Source organism: Apiospora aurea, assembly GCF_038362705.1.
Source record: "Apiospora aurea strain CBS 24483 chromosome Unknown utg000007l_segment0_segment0, whole genome shotgun sequence".
In the NCBI taxonomy this organism is placed as follows: Eukaryota; Fungi; Ascomycota; class Sordariomycetes; order Amphisphaeriales; family Apiosporaceae; genus Apiospora; species Apiospora aurea.
Window position 1 is genome coordinate 1,650,160 of NW_027117394.1, and position 19,728 is coordinate 1,669,887.

A 19,728-nucleotide genomic window follows, 5' to 3' on the forward strand; every position below is an offset into this window, starting at 1 on the left:
TATTGCGTCCGTAAGGTCCGCCCCCTAACATATTTGGGGGAAACCTATGTGGTATCATCAACGTCGAGAGGCCTTCAAACCAAAAGGCCTCAGTGTACAAGCAAAGTAATAAGAGCAGATGTAGAGGTGAGCATGTATCCGGGCTCGGATCAAACAAAGCCGCTCGCTCACCATTCATGTTGGTGATGATGAGCTGTGGGTCCGTTTGATCTAGTACGCGAGCATCTTGCCGTTACGAGAAGCGCCGGAGGGATAGCCAAGGTGATGATACTGGTTCGAAGCCTGAGTACCGTTATCGTTACCCAAGGGAAGCTGCATAGCTTCGGCGTGGGCGACGGCGCGTCGGAGGATCCTGTCGACGGCGGACAACTCCATCTTGGCAGCCTCATGCAGTGTCAGCTTGTCGAAATTCTTCATGGTGTGGTAGCCGACCTCGTGCCAGAAGTAGCCCCAGTAGCCGCTGGTGCAGGCCTGCATGTTGCTAAGCTCCATCTTCACGCTGAGCTCATGGCTTTCAGCGTGACGAGTCGACTCATCCCTGATGATGGCAATGTAGTACTAATAGAGGTCATCAGAGGTTAGCTTCTTCGTACTTGAGAATCTCCAGGCATGTATTTGGCCGGCGCAGGACTAGGGGGCGAAGGTATGTTCTTCTTTCTTTTCTACTTACCTCCATGACATCCATGGGGATTCCAGGTCGAGGAGCCAGGGCATACTGGTGACGCCAGTCTTCGGCCAAGCGCGGCATGTTGAACTTGCACATGTCCGGACCGTTCATGCGGACCTCCTGGGCAAAGTTGTCCTTCTGCAGGACCGTGAAACCGGGGCAAAGCATCATGGCGTCAATGAATCTCTTGAGGAGCTGAGGGGTGAGACGCACAGCGCACTCCTCTCTCTGGATAGCATCCTGCAGGGTGGTCAGGAGCTTGTAGCAGCAGTAGTAGATGTTGTGTCGCTGCTTCAGAGTGATGTGGTCTGTCATGAACCAGGGAAACTTCTTGACGGTGCTGATCATGCACTCGTAGGGACGCTCGCGGGCGTCCTTGGAGAAGGGGAGCGGCGAGGCTCCTCAGCATGCTTGGCTACCATGGACAGCTCCTCGTCTGAGGCCCACACACTGAAGTTGTAGAAGGGCTCGTCATGGTTGGGTGGCAGGATGTGCGGAATGTAGCCGTACCAGTTGACGCCGCGGGCGACGGGGAAGAGGGCCTCCATCAGCTTGGCGGGGCTCGAGAGGCTCACGCGGACGGGGCGGTCACCCAAGCGGGCTGAGCGGCCACCATTGGCGTTGTTCGCGTGGCGCTCGACGACGGCCTGGGCGTCCTTGTCGCTCGCGAACTCGACATAAACATCCTGGGTCTTGCTCGTGACGCGGTCCATGATGATGTGGACGGGCTCCTCACTGTCATTGAGGAGGCGCGAGTTCTTGCCCACAAAAGCAATGACCTCGGCGCGCGAGATGCCGAAGGGGATGTTGTCGATGTGGACGACGCCGCGTTGAACCTGGGCGGCGGCAAGGCTGTCTCCGGCGGTCCGGGTGAAGGGGATGTTGTCGGCGTGGGTGAGGACGGTCGGGCTGGGAAGGCCGCTCGAAGGGACAATGCTGTTCAGCATGCCGGATCGCTCGGCTCGGGTAGTGTCGTCAACAGCCTGGAATACGACGATGTCTCTGCATTGGGCTGCGCCGGCGTCCAAGTCGGGGATGGGAAGAAGAGACTTGTACTCACGGTCACTCATGGTATTGTGACGAGACTTGCCCTTGCCCTTGGCCCAAGATTGAACAGCCTGAGAACCATTGTTGACAGTGTGCGAAGCTGTCTTGGTATACTGGGGCACCGGCGAGCCCTGTTGGGTGAGAGCTTGGGAGCCGGTGTCAGTATCCTGATCACCAGAGTTGGTAGCACCGGTGGTGTGATCCAGCTGCTTGGTGCTGTCATAGGCAGTCAGACCATAGTCGTTCTGATGATAAGCTCGGGACTTTCCAGCTTGATGGTTCTCAGCGCCCGGGCCTTGCTGGTGATGGGCTCTAGTGAAGGCGGAGGCATTGGCATAGCCTTGGGCCTGCTCAGATGAGAGTGTGGAGTGGGTTGATCCGGCATAGCTTCCAGTACTGGCCGACTTGGTCAAGCCATTCTTGACGGGTCGGGACTCCTGCTCCTCGGCTGCTGCCTTCTGCGACTGCTCCTTCTTCTCCAGGAGTTGCATCAACTTACTCTGGGTATCAGCGGCCTGAGTTTTCATTAGATGAAAGTCAGCCACTAGGCTCACGCGGGTGCATACTGGAACATATGAGATAGCCAGGCAGCAATGGGGGTGTATGAGTCTCATTTCATATGCGATTGGATGAACTTACCTGAATCTTGGTCAGATCGTTGAAGGTGCTGCTGGATGGAATGAACATGTCACTAGCCGGGTTGAGCTTGTGAACCTTGGGGCCCTCATTCTTGGCCTTGGGCTGCTGCTTCTCAGCAGGGACAGGACCAACAGCGGCGGGCGAACCATTGGCGCGATGGTCAGTGACATGGTTGTTGGTGGGCTTGGGAACTCCAGCAGGAGCGGTGGCAGCGGCAGCATCACGCTGCACGCGGTTGCGCTCGAGCTGACCCATTCTCATCTGGCTGAAGGTCTGGACCTCATGCAGAGGAGCGCCTCCCTCAGATTTGTCGGAAGAGACATCGGAGACGGTGGGAATTGCCTGAGTGGCAGGGAGGTTGGCCCCGAGCCGCGAAGGGCGACGCATGTTCACGAGGTTATTCATGTTGATGGTATGCGTGGTAGTAGGTTGTGGTTGTGGGTGTGCTTGCATAAGGTGTATGAATGATTAACTGTGACGCAAGAAGTTAGGTGAAGGAGGTTAGCAAAGTCAGGTTCTAAAATGGAGAGTCGTCGACAGTGAATGGAAGAGGCTCGTCGATAGTGAATGGAGGGTCGTCAACAGTGAATGGAGGAGGGTCGTCGACAGTGAATACAGACGCAAGGTCCGGAAATGTAATGCCAATGGGCGTGGGCTTGGGTTGCAGTGTGGAAAGGGTTGGGATGAAAGGTTACCTATGATGGCAGAGGGTGGGAGAAATAAATTGACAACAAGGGAGTTAACAATGTCAAGTCTGAGATCGGAGAGATGTCGCAAAAAATGAGGCAGTAAGGTTGGTGAACACAAGATAGATGGATGTATAAGAAATGGGATGAGTGGTTACCTTTAATGGTAGATGGGTAATGTCAACCAGAAGTTGACAAGAGGATATGAGGCCGACGCCGTACTGCCTTTCATAAGACAGCAACGTCAGTAAATGAATAGATATGAAAACAGAGCTGGTATGATTTCGGGGGGAGGTGAGTTCATGTGAGAGTTATGTGGAAGGTAATTATTGTGACGACTTGAAGGGTGAATCCTGAGGACAGACAATCTCAACACTCGTCAAGAAGTTCAAGCTGGCTCCAGAACAATCCCACCAATGTCTTTATAAAGATAGAATGGGCCGGTAAAGCTGGTCAAGTCGTCGTCGTCAAGACTTAATCAGTTTACGAGAGGCATCAAGGCACTTCTCGACCGGTTGGGGAATGACAACCAAGAGCAAGTAAATTGCCTGATAGCCTTGTGTGGTTCGTGGGATAGAGACATCAGAACTTACCTGGAAGAGGTTTACCAAGTTGGTATGAATCGTGATTCAGTCAGTATGTAACCGTTCCTACACGGTTAATATCTGTTGAAGTGGCAGGGACAGGCTGGCCAAGGGTGGTAACGGGAATGCGTGAGGTGGACGTGGTGTGATGAAACTGGCGTGAAGAGGGAACTACTTCTTCTCGTCAAGCGTATGTGTTGCGAGCTGAGGAAAGTGGTTGTTATGCAGAATCAACCGTGCAACCCAGTTGGGTTTTTGGAGACCATATCAGTTCGGCTTCGAAGGGAAGAAATTGCGAGAGACGAACAGCTGTCGACCTATTGAGGGCTGATGGTTACGTGACTGCATGTAAGATGGGGATACCAAGTTCAGATAAGTTGTATTCACCTCGGCGTTCCAACACAATGCCATTGAAAGTGTTCCCAGGTTGGACGTAGGTGCCTGAAGCGTAGGGGATGAATCTGCCGGGAGCGAAGAAAACACCGAGTACCATTGCTATTCTGCTCTGGACAAAATAAACAAAACACATTCAGACTACATGGACAGCATATGATGAGACACCCTAGCATCCTCCTACGTTAACAGTGTTTAACATAGCCATGAGTATATTAAAGACGGACACTATATAACCTGTCAGTTAATACCCAGTTCCAGCGATGAAGCATTATTGCGAATATCCAAGAGGCTATGGCCATTCGATTACTGCCGATATTGAACATGTTCCAGCGCCCGCAGTAGAGCCCTATGGAAGGATAACCGCTAAACATGCAATGAAGGAGATACGTTCTGGCGAACCGCAATGTCCCCCAACACGACTGCCTCAAGGCTTCTTTGTCATAAACCTAATTTTTCATAGGTTATAGCTGTGGGAGGGAAAGTGAAGATGTTAGAAAGAGTGGATGGAATGGCAGTGAAAGGGGCATGGTAGTCAGCTAGCAGGTCATGGCGAACCCGTTGCTGTGGTCTAGCTCCGGGGGCCAAAGGAAAAGAGAGAGAATATGGCTATAGGACATACCTGTGTCAACCGTAGAGTGGTGTGACAAGTTACTGGAGTCATTGCGAATTTCCACTTGGTGGGAAGAGTGTTGGGGGATCATCGGGGTCGTGACAAACTGTCATAAAGCAAAGTCGCCGCGGATATGAGCTTAGTCATAGAGCTTTCATCCTATGTAATGTTCCGACCGGTTAGAGTAAGAGTCTCACGCAGGGTGGCAAGATAGCTAGTCTAGACTCATGCCTCCGTCGATAGATACATAGGGGTGCGTTGCCAGTCCACCTTGGTTCTGCTTGAGGTCCGACCATCTATAGCCAGCGAGGTGATTTCAGTGGCAGCGAAGACCTCCCTGAGTTGCTCAATGTCGAAGTGCCGCCTACAGTCAAGCAATTTAAAGGCCTTGTATACAGCTCATCGTAGGAAGCAGGCGAAAAGGTCATCACTCGGAACCCACCGTGTACCGAGCCGGTAAAAATCGGCAAAGGCATAGGACGTCTTCAAGAGAGTATACTCAAGTGGGCCTCAAGGGCCCACCCGTACCCTCCGCGAAGCGGGTCTCTGGTGATATTGTCCGTGTATAGAGTTCACGATGATGTTGAGTATGAAGCGAGTGTCTGGGTCGTGGTTGAGGCGACGAGGAACTCGAGAACGTTGATAGCCGCATGTTACGCAACCGGAAGGTGGACGTACGAGCAAACACATTTGATATCGGTCGATGCAGCCTTGGATGCTGGCGTCAGATAATCGATGCCGAGTGGGCCTAGATCTAGATAAGAGGGCCAATGTCACGGTTGCCTGCACATGCTTACAAGAGAGGCCCATGTTGCCAAGCCCCCGCTCTGTAAGCTGTTCACCAAGATGCGGGAGTGACCCGGAAGATTGAGACGCGATGGGAGTACTAAATGATCATGCATTCGTTATCGGCCGCTTGGCTTGTTCGGAACCTGGTATCTGGCACGGCCCGAAAGTACCCAGACGCCGCGTCGTAGTGTTTAGTCTTCCCATATGCCAGCCAGGTCATCCCATCAACTCCTTGCGCCCTCTTAATCGAACTGGGATCTTGGTCAGCCATCATGGTGTAAACAGTCATGGAAGGGGCAGATGTGTGACTTACTGGAGTCAAGAAAGATTCAGCCACGAATCGTGCTCGGGCGTTCAACTGTACTGATGTAAGCTTATGGAGCAGATAAAGGGGTAATGATGCTGGGGTGCGCATACAAATAGCTTCATCTCTGAAATCTCCTTGTCCACTTCTTCCATGAATTGGATAATGAAGTCGACGAGCTTGTGCTTCAGCATTTCTTCGGTGTGGAAGTTGGTGATGAGGAAGGAGATGTCGTATCCCTATTAGGCAGGCGTCAGTATGATACGGGACCACATCCACGGTTGCGCCGCTTGGGCACTCGGCAGAACGGACCTTGACGGGTTTCCTCCGCAGAATAAAGAAGGCCTCGGCTCTTTGGGTCAAGAAGCGGGTGAACTTGTGGACCAGGATGTTCTCGATTTCGTCGGCCTGCTTGATCTTGATGCTTATGCGCACACTGTTGACGCTGGGCTCGATAAGGACTCGCTCGTTCTCGTTTCGGGCAATGACGAGGGGGTTCAGCAGAACCTCGGGCGAGGTCTGGGCCTCGACCTCAGGGACATTGTGTCGTTCGGATGTTTGGGAAGCGAAGTTGGCTAAGCAGAGGGCGGCCGTTACGCTGCTCCGGACGCATTTGAGGTAGGGGCGGAGAGATTGAGACTGCGGCAGGCATTCGTTAGCTTAGAAGGGCGGGCGGAGGGGGAGGCGGGCGCATAAAGGAATGGGAGTCGGTTGGGTACCATTGTAGACGTGGGATGGTCGTCAAGACCAAGTTGTCGTTACAACCAACGGCAAAAGGAAGACAGTTGGGATTCGGAAGCTCAACCAGCTCTCCCTCTCGTTCATGTGGGGGGGGGGTGAGGCTGAGGGCGACGCTGTAGTTACAACCAGGACAGGAGGTGACGACTGTCTGCTGTCAAGTCCAATTAAGGCCGAAGCAGCAGCGGCGGCAGCCAAAGGGGAGTGGGGCAGGCAAGGCCCAATTCAGCCTCCCGCGATTGATTGCAACTGTGGCTAGTACCTGCTTACACGTAGTAGTAGCCCGACTGACCAAAGCTCCAGTTCCCGATTCCCCCACCTTCGACAGGGTGCACTGTCCAGTACCTACCTAAACCGCCACTCCACCCAAGCTTGCTGTCCCTCGCCCCGGCGCTGAGGCTTGTGACTGCAGCATTACATCCCATCAATTCCAGAGGCGAACACGACGCTTTTTCGTTGCCTTGTCACGACCTTCTCTTTTTTTTCTTTCTCGAAAACCTCCACAACCTTTAGTATCGGGTTCCAATCCACGCCACACTTCTTCCTGCGGATTCAACAAACAGAGCAAACAGAGCAGCGGCTATAAGTCGACCCCTCTAGCCACCATGTCGGCTGTACCTAGTAAGCCATCCACGCCTTTCCTACATCCCATTCCACACTTTCGAACGTAGCTAACCTCTGCCGCAAGTTGTCGTAAAGCACCAGGGCACGAAATACGATGTCGAGGTCGATACCGGATCCACCGGTGAGGTCCTCAAGTTTCAGCTGTTCAGCTTAACCGGAGTCGAGCCCGATCGCCAGAAGATTCTGATGAAGGGCGGCCCCCTCAAGGATGACGCCGACATGAGCAAGTTCGGCCTCAAGCCCGGCCAGACCATCATGATGATGGGCACCGCCGGCGGCGACGGCGGCGTTGCCCTCGCACGACCCAAGGATCCTATCAAGTTCGTTGAGGACATGACCGAGGCTGAGCAGGCCCAGCAGGAGGGTGCCACCCCCGCTGGCTTGACCAACCTGGGAAACACGTGCTACCTCAACTCGACACTGCAAACGCTGCGTGCTGTCCCCGAACTCCAAGACGCCCTGGTCAAATACGAGCCGTCCGGCAGTGGTGGCGGTGGTTTCGGAAGCATTACCCAATTGGATCTGACAAGACAACTCCGAGATCTGTACAAGAACATGTCCCAGACCCAGGAGCCCTACATCCCCCACGGTTTCCTGAACGCTCTGCGCAGCGCATTCCCTCAGTTTGCCGAACAATCACGAACCGGCCATGGCTATGCCCAGCAGGATGCGGAGGAAGCATGGTCTCAAATCGTGTCACAATTGCGCCAGAAGCTCAAGCTGAAGAATGACCCCAATTCCTCGGAGGTCCCCTTTGTCGATAACTACATGGCCGGCGAGTTTACCAGTGTGTTGGAGTGCGATGAGCCAGCTGCCCGGGAAGGTGGTGAGGAGGCGGTGACGACCAGGGAGCCTTTCTTGAAGCTGAACTGCCATATTGACGGTTCTACAAACCATCTGACCGATGGTATCAAGAAAGGTTTGACGGAGAAGATCGAGAAGAACTCGAGCGCACTAGGACGGGAAGCTGTGTACACCAGGACCTCCAAGATCTCGCGGGCACCCAAGTACCTCACCGTCCACTTTGTACGTTTCTTCTGGAAGCGGGAGACGCAGAAGAAGGCCAAGATTATGCGAAAGGTCACATTCCCCCACGAGCTGGATGTCGTTGAGTTCTGCGACGACAACCTGAAGAAGCTGCTCATCCCGGTCCGAGACAAGGTTCGCGAGGTCCGAAAAGACGAAGAGGATATTGAGCGTGCCCGCAAGCGACGCAAGCACATCCGCGAGGGTGGCGGCGCGGAGGATATTGCCGGCGGTATGGGTGCTAAGCTCGACAAGAAGGATCTCAAGGACAAGAAGGACGAGAAGAAAGCACCAACTACGGCCGACGGCGACGTTGTGATGACGGAGTCTTTCAAGACTGATGCCGAGTTTGAGGCTGAGAAGGAAGCGGCGCTGCTGGAAGCCAAGAAAGAGCTCCACAGCCTCATCCACCAGGACCTGGCCAACGACAACGGCGCCAACCAATCTGGACTGTACGAGCTGCGCGGCGTGGTGACCCATCAGGGTGCCAGTGCCGACAGCGGCCACTACACAGCCTACGTCAAGAAGGAGCCTCCTATCGACCCCAAGACGGGCCTGAAGCGAGACGAGGAGGACAAGTGGTGGTGGTTCAACGACGACAAGGTCACGGAAGTGTCGGCTGACAAGATCGAGGGCCTGGCTGGCGGTGGCGAGTCTCACTCTGCCCTGATTCTCCTTTACAAGGCGATCCCGTTGCCTGCAGCCGATGGTACCACCGAGTAATCGCAACGTTGGGCAACGGTATGGCTATGATAATGAATGTATGGCATGGCAGGCGCTTCACTTGCGCACGGTAGGCTGGGGTATGTTGATAGACTAGATACACCAGCTGATCGGGGGGACCCATTTACCGAAAAGTCCTCAACATGAATATACATGATGATTCAAACATCCATTGCTCGTGAGATCGTTACATGTTAAGATAAATAACTATATACGGGAACATCGCCATTAATAACACATATTATATCCTTTGGAATATATACAGGTCATTTCCCTCTTTTCCCTCTTCTTTCTTGAGAAAAATATTGGAAGAGGTTTACTAACAAGCAACCAGCTTTCTTTCGGCCAGCCTAGCTGTTCTTCTTGGGTTGTGATTGGCTGGCTTCTGCAGCCGCCTTGGCCTGCATTCTGCTCCGCAGGTCGGCGAGCTTCCTCTCGAGGGGGATCTTCTGGGACATGAGGACACCCCTGCGGTGCTCGAGGTCCTTGATGCGGTCTTCTGGTGTGGACTCGATGATTTGTTGCTTCTCCTATTTGGCGACGCATGGGATCAGCTTCTGAAGTTTTTCTAGAGTGGATATGGAAGACGACTCACCGCTTGAAATTCTTGCTTCGTCTTCAGGCCGGCGCCGTAGATGGAGCCGACGATGGCGACGGCGGCAAAGGCGCCGGTCCAGACCACGCGCTTCACGGTCGGGGTGGTGGCGGTTCGCAGTGGGGTGCTGGGTGGTGGTGCCTGCGTTGTCGGGCGGGGGGCTGGGCCGCGCCGGATGGCCCGTGGTGGCCTGGACGAAGCCGTCGTGGTGGGTATGGGTTTCATGTTGTTATGAGGGTGTGTATAGCGGGCGAGTGCAGTATAGTGCGTGCGCCGCCTGCCTCGACTCTATTTTTCTTGTGTTTTAGTCAACCCCAGAACTCCTTCCAGCAGTCCTCGCAAGCGCGCTGCCGTTCCTGGGGCTGCTTGAGGACCGTCAGACCATCACCGCTCAGGGTGCTGCTGGTGGTGCTGCTGCTCCGGCTGCGGCTGCTCTCGAAGGAGCCGCGGCTGCTGGCTCTGGACCGGATCGGCGGGAGCTGGTGGTGGGGGTACTTTTCGCGTAGGGGCGGTCGGGCGGAGTGCATGCGCGGTCTGGTCAATTGGTCCTTGTCTTGGTAGGGAAAGGACTCTTCGTCTTCGGCCAAGGTGGTTATCGTTCTCGGGATTGGTGTCGTTGTCGTCGACGACGAGGCTGAAGAAGAGGGTGGTATCGGCCAGGCCTGCAGTTCGACTGCAGCAGCGAAATTGTCGTAGTGGCTGCTGGTGTCGGCGTTAGCTCCCGCGCCGGTGGCTATGGTGGCCGTGTCCGTGCCTGAACCGTTGCTGCCGCCCCGCCATGGAACCGACAGGGAGAGGGATCTGAATAAGCGCCTTACAGGCAGATCCAATGGTGCGATCATGATTGATTGATTGATTGATTGACAACAATATCTCGGGAGAAGCAACTTTGGAGGATTTACCATATTACAATTCCTTTGATCGCTTGGTCTCTTTATATGTCATTGTATCCCTCGGAACGCTCGGGCCCACCTGCCACTTCTGTCTCTTTTTTCTTCTCTCGTGTCGTTTCTTATCCTGGCCGCCGGTTCAATCGATTGCCTGACAAGTTTGAGATTGACCGGGCGTGCAGCTACTGCAGTCGTCCTGAAACACCTTCCTCTACCGCCGGCCAGACTGACTCAACTCAAAAAGGTGCTCAAGCTCCGAGAGACAGATACGCCTCTTCCACTACTCTTTACTGCATTTCCTTGACCGGGGCACCTTATCTATCTTGCCTCCTTTGCCTCTTTGAGTGCGGACGGATAACCTTCAGAGTTGCCAAGATTGAAGGGCGAACAGTCGTAAGTCCCTTGGCATTTTTGGCCCTTTTTACCACCTGGTCCGAGAGGCCCGAGCCTTTTCATTACATCATGTTTCCACGCACGTATCGATCTCGCTAGCTTTCCCTACCTATTCGACTGTGTATAAGCCGTGCATACGTAGTTCAGGAAGGGCCGGCCCCCGCAGGAGAAATGGAAAGAAACAAGAAACACCCCCCTCACCGAGGAAACATGGCTGCGATCCGTCGCTGCGGTTCAGGGCCCTGCTCTGCTACATAAATTCGATCTCCTCTTTGTCTCAAGTTCTACATAGATCCTCCACCACCCTTGTCATCCCGCCCTCTCACGCACGTCTTTCGAGTAATTGAAACTCTGTTTATGCGCTTGACTTGACGACAACCAGCAGGAGCCCGGTTTGGACGAGACACAGACCCAGAGCAACAGCTGGCCAGCCATGGCCACACCCCGCGTTTTCATCGTCCGCCATGGCGAGACCGAGTGGTCCCTCGACGGCCGTCACACCGGCACCAGTGATATCCCCCTGACTGCTACGGGTGAGAGGCGAGTCCGGTCCACGGGCAAGGCTCTTGTCGGCGAGGATAGACTGATTGTACCTCAGCAACTGGCTCATATGTAAGTCCATCTCTCGCTCTCTCAATTAGCCTCACCCTGCGGCACCCAATACCCAGCCTAGCCTCGGAGGATATGCAACCCTGAAGCCATGGTTCCCGCCGATGGCAGATAGGCTTCCGATGCCAATCTTGACTTTGAGAACATGCCATTCCGCCAATGCGACCTTTGACGGCCGTTTCAACTCTTGGCTAGAGCCAGTCCCTTGGCTGATGCCATCGGTGTACCAATGCATTCTCCATGTCGTCAGGGTCTACTGCGTACTGGCAACTGCATGACGGTTGCGCCGCATTACGCGTGCGTCTGAGTTCACCGGTGGAACCCGGCCACAATTCGTTTTATCAATCTGTGCAGGCGCCGCCGAGGCCTCAAGCTGCCGCCACTGGGGAAAGCTTCGTGTGGGTGGCATGCGCTGATTGCCTTGGTGGCGTGATGCAGATACGTTTCTCCAAGAACGCGGGCGCAGCGTACCTTTGAACTGCTCAACCTCGGCATCAAGGATCCTCTGCCGTGGAAAGCACATGGCGTCACACCCGAGAAGATCGAGGGCAATGCTTGCGAGGCGCGTGTAGAGATCACACCCGATATTCGGGAGTGGGACTGTAAGTGCTCATCTCCGGGACTTGGCGGCGGTAGTAGCAGTGGCAAACCTTCTGGCGGGCTAAGTCCCGGTTACGGACCCGAGCAATCGGGAGCCAGCCGATGTCCTTCTAACCAGGCTGACCTCGGCTCATGGCTGACTGGTATGATTGACAGATGGTGATTATGAGGGTGTGACCAGTACCCAGATTCGAGATCGCAGGGAGAAGGAAGGACTCGGGCGTAATTGGGATATCTGGGCCGATGGGTGCCCAGGCGGAGAGTACGTTGTCCTCCGATTCCAAATCCCCAACATCCCATGCGTATGCCGATAAGACCTGGTGTTTGCTAATACGTCCACGTTATTGCAGAGGCCCGGACGAGGTCACCGCACGAGTGGATAGGCTCATCAAGGAAATTCGAGAGAAGTGGCATGCGCCAGTCATTGGGAAGCCCAAGTTGGAAGTTCAGCGCGGTGATGTTCTAATCGTTGCCCATGGCCACATTCTTCGTGCCTTTGCTATGCGATGGGCTGGCAAGACACTGCAGGATGGCCCTGCCTTCCTGCTAGAGGCAGGTGGTATCGGTACATTGGCGTAAGGCTCTCTCCATGCCGACTTATTGCACAAGCACTTGACTGACTATCGACTCTAGCTACGAACACCACAACCTCGAGGAGCCGGCGATCCTTCTTGGCGGTGCCTTCATCGTCCCTGAAGCCCGAGACTTGGCCTCGCCTTAGCCGAGCACCACAACTTTTAACATGAGTATCAAGCCTAGCTTTGCCCTGGAATGTTGGCAGGGGGGGTGCGACCAACCAAGGTAGATGATAGCTACCAGGATTATTTCGATCCCCTTGGCCCATATTAGCTTACTTCCTATTATACCCGCTAGTGTATGCCATATACCCTGACTGGCATCTACAGCAATGCATTATGGTTTTCGACACCCAAGGAGCAACACATTTTACAAACATGTGCACCCAAACCTTCTTCTGCAGTCCCCATTGCCTGGTTTAGCATTCACCACCAAGAGCAATCAAGTCATCGGTCAGCTTACACTCGCTGTACCTAAGTCTAATGCCCATGGCGTATCTTACGACTTCAATATGACACCGCATGATCCTTCTCTGATCATCATCTGGACGTGTGATCAAGTGTGCCTATGTCACCGGTTTCCTGGCTCTGGTGCATTCCAACGCTCATCATATCGTATACGATCGACTCCAGGCGGCCCCTCTTGCAAGAGGGCTTTGTTGGGTCTCCATGGCACACGCTAGCTGAGTAACCCCTTTTTAATGTAGGTCTCGAACGACTTACAAGGTCTGCCGTGCTCGTAAGCCTTAACGGCCTGCCCGATACCAAAACCCTGCTTGAAGAACAATACTTGCTTCTGCCACATATGTAGTCCTGTTAAGGTAAGTTTATTTGTCACCAGAGGACCTTCACTATCAGCTCAGGTGGCTGGCTATCGGGGTATTAGTTGTACCCCTTTATCAGCTGGTACATTATTCTGCGTCAGCAGGACGGCTACGTGATTCCAGTAGATCCAGGGGCCGGAGTTCCCCCGAGCATTACGGCCATTGATTAGACTGCCACTGGCCGTGAATACAGCCAAACAAACAAATCGAAAGTCTCCCAAGAAGTAAAAAGAAGAAGTAGTATGCCACGTGGGCTCGCTCTTTAGGGTACGAGAGGTTGTCGAAACGGCTGCTCTGCTGTCAGCTTAGATGGAACAGGGCATACAAGACGAGTGTGTATGTACGTTTTGGTACATGTTGACTTTGGTCGGTACACGGGATCAGATATGAACAGGGACGATGTATACATACATATGTGCGGAGGATAGCAATGTATGAAATAAAATAAAAATCACTCCTGGCATATTCCTTGCTAGTCAATCTGGTAGAAGTCTCCTCATACCACCCACGTAGCCCCTTTGAACAATGTGAAGCCACTCTTCGTCTTGCGTCACTCCAACAGTCACCGTCTTCGGATGCTTCCAGTCTCCACCTGCTATAAAACACAATCTGGCGACTGGATCAGACGCTTGTTGGAGATGGTGCCGGGAAGGCACTTCTTGCCTCCTGCCCCTTCGGTTTCTGACGGTCGACGCATCTTACTAAGACTTGGGTGAAGCGGTGCTACATATGCTTCGGTCAGTCATTGTATGGCCGCCGTCACGCGGTGTGTAAGTTCGTGGTAGCCAATTGATGTATATTTGACTGTTATCTAGTTGGGAAGTAACTTGGATTGATTTTGTCACGTATCCAGGAGCTGCCCCCTTATGACCTCCATAGAGATCCAAGTCCAAACGACGATATAAATACAAGCGCTGCCGGCTCTTCTGGCACACCAATTAACAGTCAGCACATGCATGATACCAAAAGCCCGGAAGAAAAAAAAGAAAAAAGAAAAAAAGCCTGGCCACGGCTGGATTTGAACCAGCATCCTGCAAGCGTAAGTTGTATATATCACTACACTGCATGCATTACCGTTATGCTATGAGACCCTGATCGTCATCGTCGTCGTTGTTGATGAGGAAATGGTAAGTTAATTGGGTACGTAACGGCAGGCAGGTGCTACCAAGTACCCCCTGGGCGATAGAAGGCGTTTCATTGAATGCATGGCGAAGTTGGATCTTTCACATACTAAGAACACCTCAGAATACGAGGAGGTTGTTTCTGTACATCATGTGCCGGGAGAATGATGGAAAAGGCGGCAGGAGAAGCCCATTCGTATGCGGTTGACTATATGTTATCATCTACTTCCTTATATACTTATAGGCCCCTTATGCCCCTTTAGGTTCCGGAGATGGTCGACTTGCATCAACATCACCCAACTCCAGCTCATTCACCTCCATCCGCCCTCCTAGGCCTTCTCACCTCGGGCCAAGAACACGCGCCGCTTCGATCCATCCTTGGTCGAGCCATGGGTAAAGACGACGCCGCTGCCCATCTCCTGGAAAGCGAACCCGCGGCCCGCGCCCGCCGCCTCGAAGATTCCCTTCATCTGGGACTCGGAGAAGCCGTGGTGCGTGACCGTATGCGCCGCGTTGTGGAACGCCTTGTCCTTGCCTTCGTCCTTATCGCCGCCGTGCCCATGACTGTGTCCGTGGCCGTGGCCGTGGCCGTGGCCGTGGCCATCGTGACCGTCCCGCTTCACGATGGGCTCGTGCGTAACAAAGTCGAGAATCAGCAGCACGCCGCCCGGCCGAAGTCGCTCGACCAGGCGCTTGGCCGCCAGAGGCGGGTCCGCAAAGTGATGGAACCCCAGGCCGAGCACGGCCACGTCGAAGTTGAAGAAGCGCGGAGCGGACAGGGCGGCCGGGCTAGGGTCTTCAGGGACCGTCACGTCGCCCACCACTGCATGCATCTCATCCTCTGAGAGACCCTGTTTTCCCCAACCACCACGCCCGAAGAGTTAGCTCGGCTTCCTGCAGAAGTGGGCAAGGCAAGGCAACAGCAGGAGGGCAGGAGCAGGAGCAGGCGCAAGAGCAGGATTTTTTATTTTTATCATCGTAACGGATTAGCCGAGCAGCAACCGCATAGATGGATGTGCAGAGAGAAAGGAAAAAAGGATGCCTCCGGACCTATCATCCATGTGGACCGAGATGCACGCACACACACACGATCACACATTCACAGGGTCCGGGTCCCGAGGATCTATGGGGGAAGGATGGGCCTACTGGGCCAGAACGGATGCGACGAGGAGCAGGAGGAAGAAGAAGAAGGAAGAATCGTATGTACCTGGTTTTGCGCAGTGGCATTGTAGACACCCACCATGCCCTCGGAAATATCCACGCCAACACATTGGGTCGTGTAAGGAGCCAGGGCCTGTGCATGCAGTAACGTTCGTTAGTTAGCCTCGTTGTTAACCTCTCTCTCTACCACTACCGTCGACACTGCCGAGATGGTGGGTGGATTCTCTTGCCAAAACCCGAACTGACCCTTGACATCAGACCAGTGCCGCAGGCATAGTCCAGCAGCCGCACTTCCCGGGCATGGGTACTGCCGTCACCCTGCTCGCTGCCGTCCTCTTCATCCGCAACCCAGTCAACGCCAATGAAGTCGAGTCGCTCCAGGATGGCCTCGGTCAGCTGCTGGATGGTCTTTTGAAACTTGGAGTCGTAGTTTGACGCCTCATTGCTGCAGCGTACAGATTGTTAGCGGGGTAAAAATGTGATGCATCAGCATCAGGACAGGGTCAATGAGTAGGTTTGCTACTATTGGAGTATACGGGATGCAATGCGGTTGACCTACTTGAAATGCGACCTGTTGAGTTCAGTAACCTCGGCCATGGTGGTTGTCGCTATCGATCGTATCCCCGTCGAGCTGGTAAGCACTATGGAAGCAGGGGTGATGATGTAATAACAGCACGAGATATAGGATGTATGTATGCAACGAGTGCCTTGGAGATTGATTGCTGACGGCCGTTGGTTGCTTGGTTTGCCTCTTTGAGCCAAACGCAAGCAGCAAGCAGTGGAATCCCTCGGGCTTTAGAACAGAAACCGGCGACATTTGGACCGTGGACCCCTCGCACACTTTTGCCGGCGACTTGTCGGCCACATACCTATACCAGAGGCAGATTCGACTCCTCTTCCCGCCGAGAGCTTTCCTTGCCTCCCGTTCCAAGTCCAAGCAATACCACATTTGAAGCAAAACTGTATACCATCACCACTGCCTGCCTGCCTACTTGCCTGTCTACCTACCTACCTACTTACCTACCTGGTCGGTATCTGCAGAACTAAAGCGTGACAATCCCGGAGTGCGACAGAATGCGGTTAGTCATGTGACGAAGGCAAAGCGACACAGGGAAACCGGGTGTGGAACCCCCGGGCTCTGCATTCTTAGGTATCCTCACCGCCGCTGTACTGTACATGAGCTATCGCTTATATCTAGCCGGCAGCAATGGGGTACGCAGGCATCATTTCCATCCTCGTGCCTCTCGGCGACCGGCGATGCCTGCAAGGAGATGGGGGAGGAAGAGGGGGGCCGCAGCCAAGGATTCAACTGTCATCCATCCATTGTACATTTGATACATAATAATGCACTACGCCAAGGAATAGTCGATGCTCCGTCGATGCCGTGCATAAGTTGGACGGTAGGTACTGCGGTTGTGTGTGGTATGTAGTGTGTGTGTATGTGTGTGTGTGACGGGCGCGCCGGGAGATGCGATAGAAGATTCTGAAGCCACGCCTCGCTGCACCCTTATCATTCGTCTTCAACCAAAGTGGCAATCGATGCACACGCACTACAAAGCCAAGGCCAAGGACGTTTCCGTAGTCGCACAAGGAGCGGGATACTACTCGATGGCCCAGCTGCAGACGTGCGTCGGTCCGCAGTCACAAGTTGCGGCAAGCCTGCGGGCGTAGCGGGTAGCTACTTGTGTGGCCTGTAGGTTGGTCAGTCTTTACGGGCAGAACGGGTTTGTGGTAGGTGGCAAGCAGTAGCAGCACTGCAGCAGCCGTCGCAAGGTAGCACCACAGCGCAGCAACTGCAGCAACTGCAGCATGCTTTTTTAGGCAACTAGGGAGCAGCGTCGCTAGCTTCTGGGCCTTAGCTCAATAGCTTCATTGCCTTGGGGGAGGGACTTATGCACGACGCCCAAAACATCCAAGAAAGCCGAGTCAGGCATCTAAAGCGATGACGACGGACGTCTGCATCGCGAAGAAAAGGGAAATGGGTGAGCGGATGCTGAGAGGGTGGGCAGCGAGCCGGTGAAATTTGCACAGAGTGGTTGCCATGCAATGCGACGGCACTTGCGCATGTGCAGGAAGAAGGAAAACCCCGTCCTCGTGGTGTTGTTGTTGTTGTTGGTGTTGGTGGTGGTGGTGATAGCATTTCATCCAGCGTTAGACAGTATTTGATTCGGGGGTGTGTTAACAGGCCGGCCTACAGCGGACAGCAGGGCAGATACAAGCCAGTGAGCTGCGCCACCAGCCCTCCCTGCCGCCTCTCCCTCGCACACACACACACGTGGTGCTGCTGTTGCTAGGTTAGTAAGGATTCAAGTACGTACTCTCTCTCCCACACGGCTGTCTCTGGCCCCTGTATTCGCCGACTTGCTGCAGGATTCTAGATGGACAGCAGGCTTAATAAGAGGTACATGGCCAGCCTTCCGCTATGGGGTCCGGCCGCGGCTAAGGGCGAGCTGCAGACGCGACGGGTTTGCGGCCGCATCCTCCCGATAGTTGATTGGCGCGCCGCAGAGTACACTGAAACATTGCCAGAAGGATATCAGACATGATGATATGATGCTGGAACAGATGGGGGATCTTCGCTCTTGGCCAGCCACGGGCTAAAGGAAGCATGTAGCTGCGGCAGACGTAGGATGAAGAGTCTATCTACCTGGTTTCTGGGACTGCACCTGTGAGCATCAAGCACGGTTTGTCCGGGAGCTCACACTTACAGCGCCCGCGAACGGGCATAATGACCAGCCTGGTTGCTATGTATGTAGTATAGTTGTTTGACGTGCATGGTTCAGTTCCATGTTCAGCTCGGTCAAGGCTCTGCCGGCACTGCTGTCGCCTACCTAACAATGTAGGCGGGGAACAGCGGCCTGACGAATGCAACTTCACTTTCACTTCAGGTTAGTAATTGCCAACACCACCACCGCCTCTGCCCGCACAGAGGCCGGGAATATCCATCAGGGAGGCCCTTCCTTGCTAACAGCAAACGCCTGCGCAACATTTGAAGAAGAAAAAATTGACCGCTAGTTGGCAGAAAGAAACAAGATAAACCGTCCAAGGGAAGCCCGGTTATACGCCGGTCCTGCAGACATGTCATGCTCTATTATGCGAGGCAGCGGGGGTAAGGGGATCCGGGACGGGGAGTAAGCCGGACTCGATTGGATCGCATGGCTGAAGCCCGGGCTGCAAGGGAGGAATGAGACGATGGCCCAGTGGAGGGGGGAAACATGTGGTGTCTAGCCAAGGTGCGTGTGTGCACAGCGTGTCGCGTCGGCCGCGGCGGGGTAAATGGTAGGGTAGGGTAGGATGCCCAGACCAGCTGGCCCATCGGCGAACAAGATTGAACGTACTGCTGGCCAACAATTTGATTGTCGTTCGTGTCTTTCTCCGCGTCCGGGGCTATTGAATGCGAGCAGGAGCGGAATCTCTTCCCGAAGGTGCATATGAAGGAAGATATGACTTGTCAAGCGGTACGTGAGGTATACCGTCTTGGCCAATCGCCCACTGCGCGCACCAATGCATATATCCCTTGGCTATCCCCTGTCGCCCTGCATGCAATTTCAATATGACCGAAAGACTCGAACTGCAGGTATCATCGTATACTTAGGCTTGTTGACAAAATGCACGGGGGTGGTCGTAGGTAATGATGTTGCCTGGTGTTATCCTTGGAAGTAGAGCAGGTAGGCAGGAAGCAGGAGGTAGGCAATGCCAAGAATCCGAATTCCACTGTAGGTGGTAGTTCAGTTACCTAATGAAGTATCAGTATACCACCATTGGCCGCACACCTTGGTTGACCGCGAACGGGTCGAAACACTGGGAATCATGATGGCAAGGCAAACACATTCGAGCCCGAGTATCTCGAAGTATGGCGTCCCCCTCTTTGGCTGTCGCATAGCGCTGCATGAGGACGACGTTGTCCAGCGAGCGGAATTGAATGCGATGTCTGGATGCCTGGAAATGTTCGTAGTAGCGACGCGAGGTAGCAGTACCAGTCTGTACCAGTACATTAGGTAGTCGCCAGGGCTGAACGAGGTTGCAGCAATCAATTTGCAGCTGGAGGTGATGGGGCCAGAATTGGAAAGCCAGAGACATGCAAGCCTAAACGACCACCAATGCGGAAACGAGATCAATTGATCAAT

At 54.0% G+C, this 19,728-nt stretch overlaps 7 protein-coding genes across 7 annotated transcripts; 2 read left to right on the forward strand and 5 right to left on the reverse strand.

Moving 5' to 3' along the window:
• Positions 1-210: 210 nt before the first annotated feature.
• PG986_010784 (uncharacterized protein) lies at positions 211-2,758 on the reverse strand (the record flags this gene model as incomplete). The annotated part of the gene is made up of 4 exons (XM_066847006.1): positions 211-558; positions 671-1,068; positions 1,119-2,229; positions 2,354-2,758. The coding sequence occupies 4 exons, from the start codon at positions 2,756-2,758 to the stop codon at positions 211-213; spliced, it is 2,262 nt and encodes a 753-aa protein (XP_066696497.1).
• Positions 2,759-5,660: 2,902 nt separating this feature from the next.
• Positions 5,661-6,444, reverse strand: PG986_010785 (actin-like protein 2/3 complex subunit 4; the record flags this gene model as incomplete). Its single annotated transcript, XM_066847007.1, has 5 exons — positions 5,661-5,669; positions 5,732-5,776; positions 5,836-5,961; positions 6,035-6,361; positions 6,442-6,444. The coding sequence occupies 5 exons, from the start codon at positions 6,442-6,444 to the stop codon at positions 5,661-5,663; spliced, it is 510 nt and encodes a 169-aa protein (XP_066696498.1).
• Positions 6,445-7,065: 621 nt separating this feature from the next.
• On the forward strand, positions 7,066-8,833 carry PG986_010786 (uncharacterized protein; the record flags this gene model as incomplete). Its single annotated transcript, XM_066847008.1, has 2 exons — positions 7,066-7,081; positions 7,149-8,833. 2 exons carry the CDS (start codon positions 7,066-7,068, stop codon positions 8,831-8,833), a joined length of 1,701 nt encoding a protein of 566 aa, XP_066696499.1.
• Positions 8,834-9,183: 350 nt separating this feature from the next.
• PG986_010787 (uncharacterized protein) lies at positions 9,184-9,653 on the reverse strand (the record flags this gene model as incomplete). Its single annotated transcript, XM_066847009.1, has 2 exons — positions 9,184-9,363; positions 9,429-9,653. The coding sequence occupies 2 exons, from the start codon at positions 9,651-9,653 to the stop codon at positions 9,184-9,186; spliced, it is 405 nt and encodes a 134-aa protein (XP_066696500.1).
• Positions 9,654-9,736: 83 nt separating this feature from the next.
• PG986_010788 (uncharacterized protein) lies at positions 9,737-10,270 on the reverse strand (the record flags this gene model as incomplete). Its single annotated transcript, XM_066847010.1, has 1 exon — positions 9,737-10,270. The coding sequence occupies one exon, from the start codon at positions 10,268-10,270 to the stop codon at positions 9,737-9,739; it is 534 nt and encodes a 177-aa protein (XP_066696501.1).
• An 874-nt stretch (positions 10,271-11,144) lies between these two features.
• On the forward strand, positions 11,145-12,641 carry PG986_010789 (phosphoglycerate mutase family protein; the record flags this gene model as incomplete). The annotated part of the gene is made up of 5 exons (XM_066847011.1): positions 11,145-11,323; positions 11,759-11,922; positions 12,077-12,182; positions 12,271-12,495; positions 12,554-12,641. 5 exons carry the CDS (start codon positions 11,145-11,147, stop codon positions 12,639-12,641), a joined length of 762 nt encoding a protein of 253 aa, XP_066696502.1.
• Positions 12,642-14,769: 2,128 nt separating this feature from the next.
• PG986_010790 (methyltransferase domain-containing protein) lies at positions 14,770-16,198 on the reverse strand (the record flags this gene model as incomplete). Its single annotated transcript, XM_066847012.1, has 4 exons — positions 14,770-15,291; positions 15,648-15,734; positions 15,848-16,046; positions 16,161-16,198. 4 exons carry the CDS (start codon positions 16,196-16,198, stop codon positions 14,770-14,772), a joined length of 846 nt encoding a protein of 281 aa, XP_066696503.1.
• Positions 16,199-19,728: the final 3,530 nt, after the last annotated feature.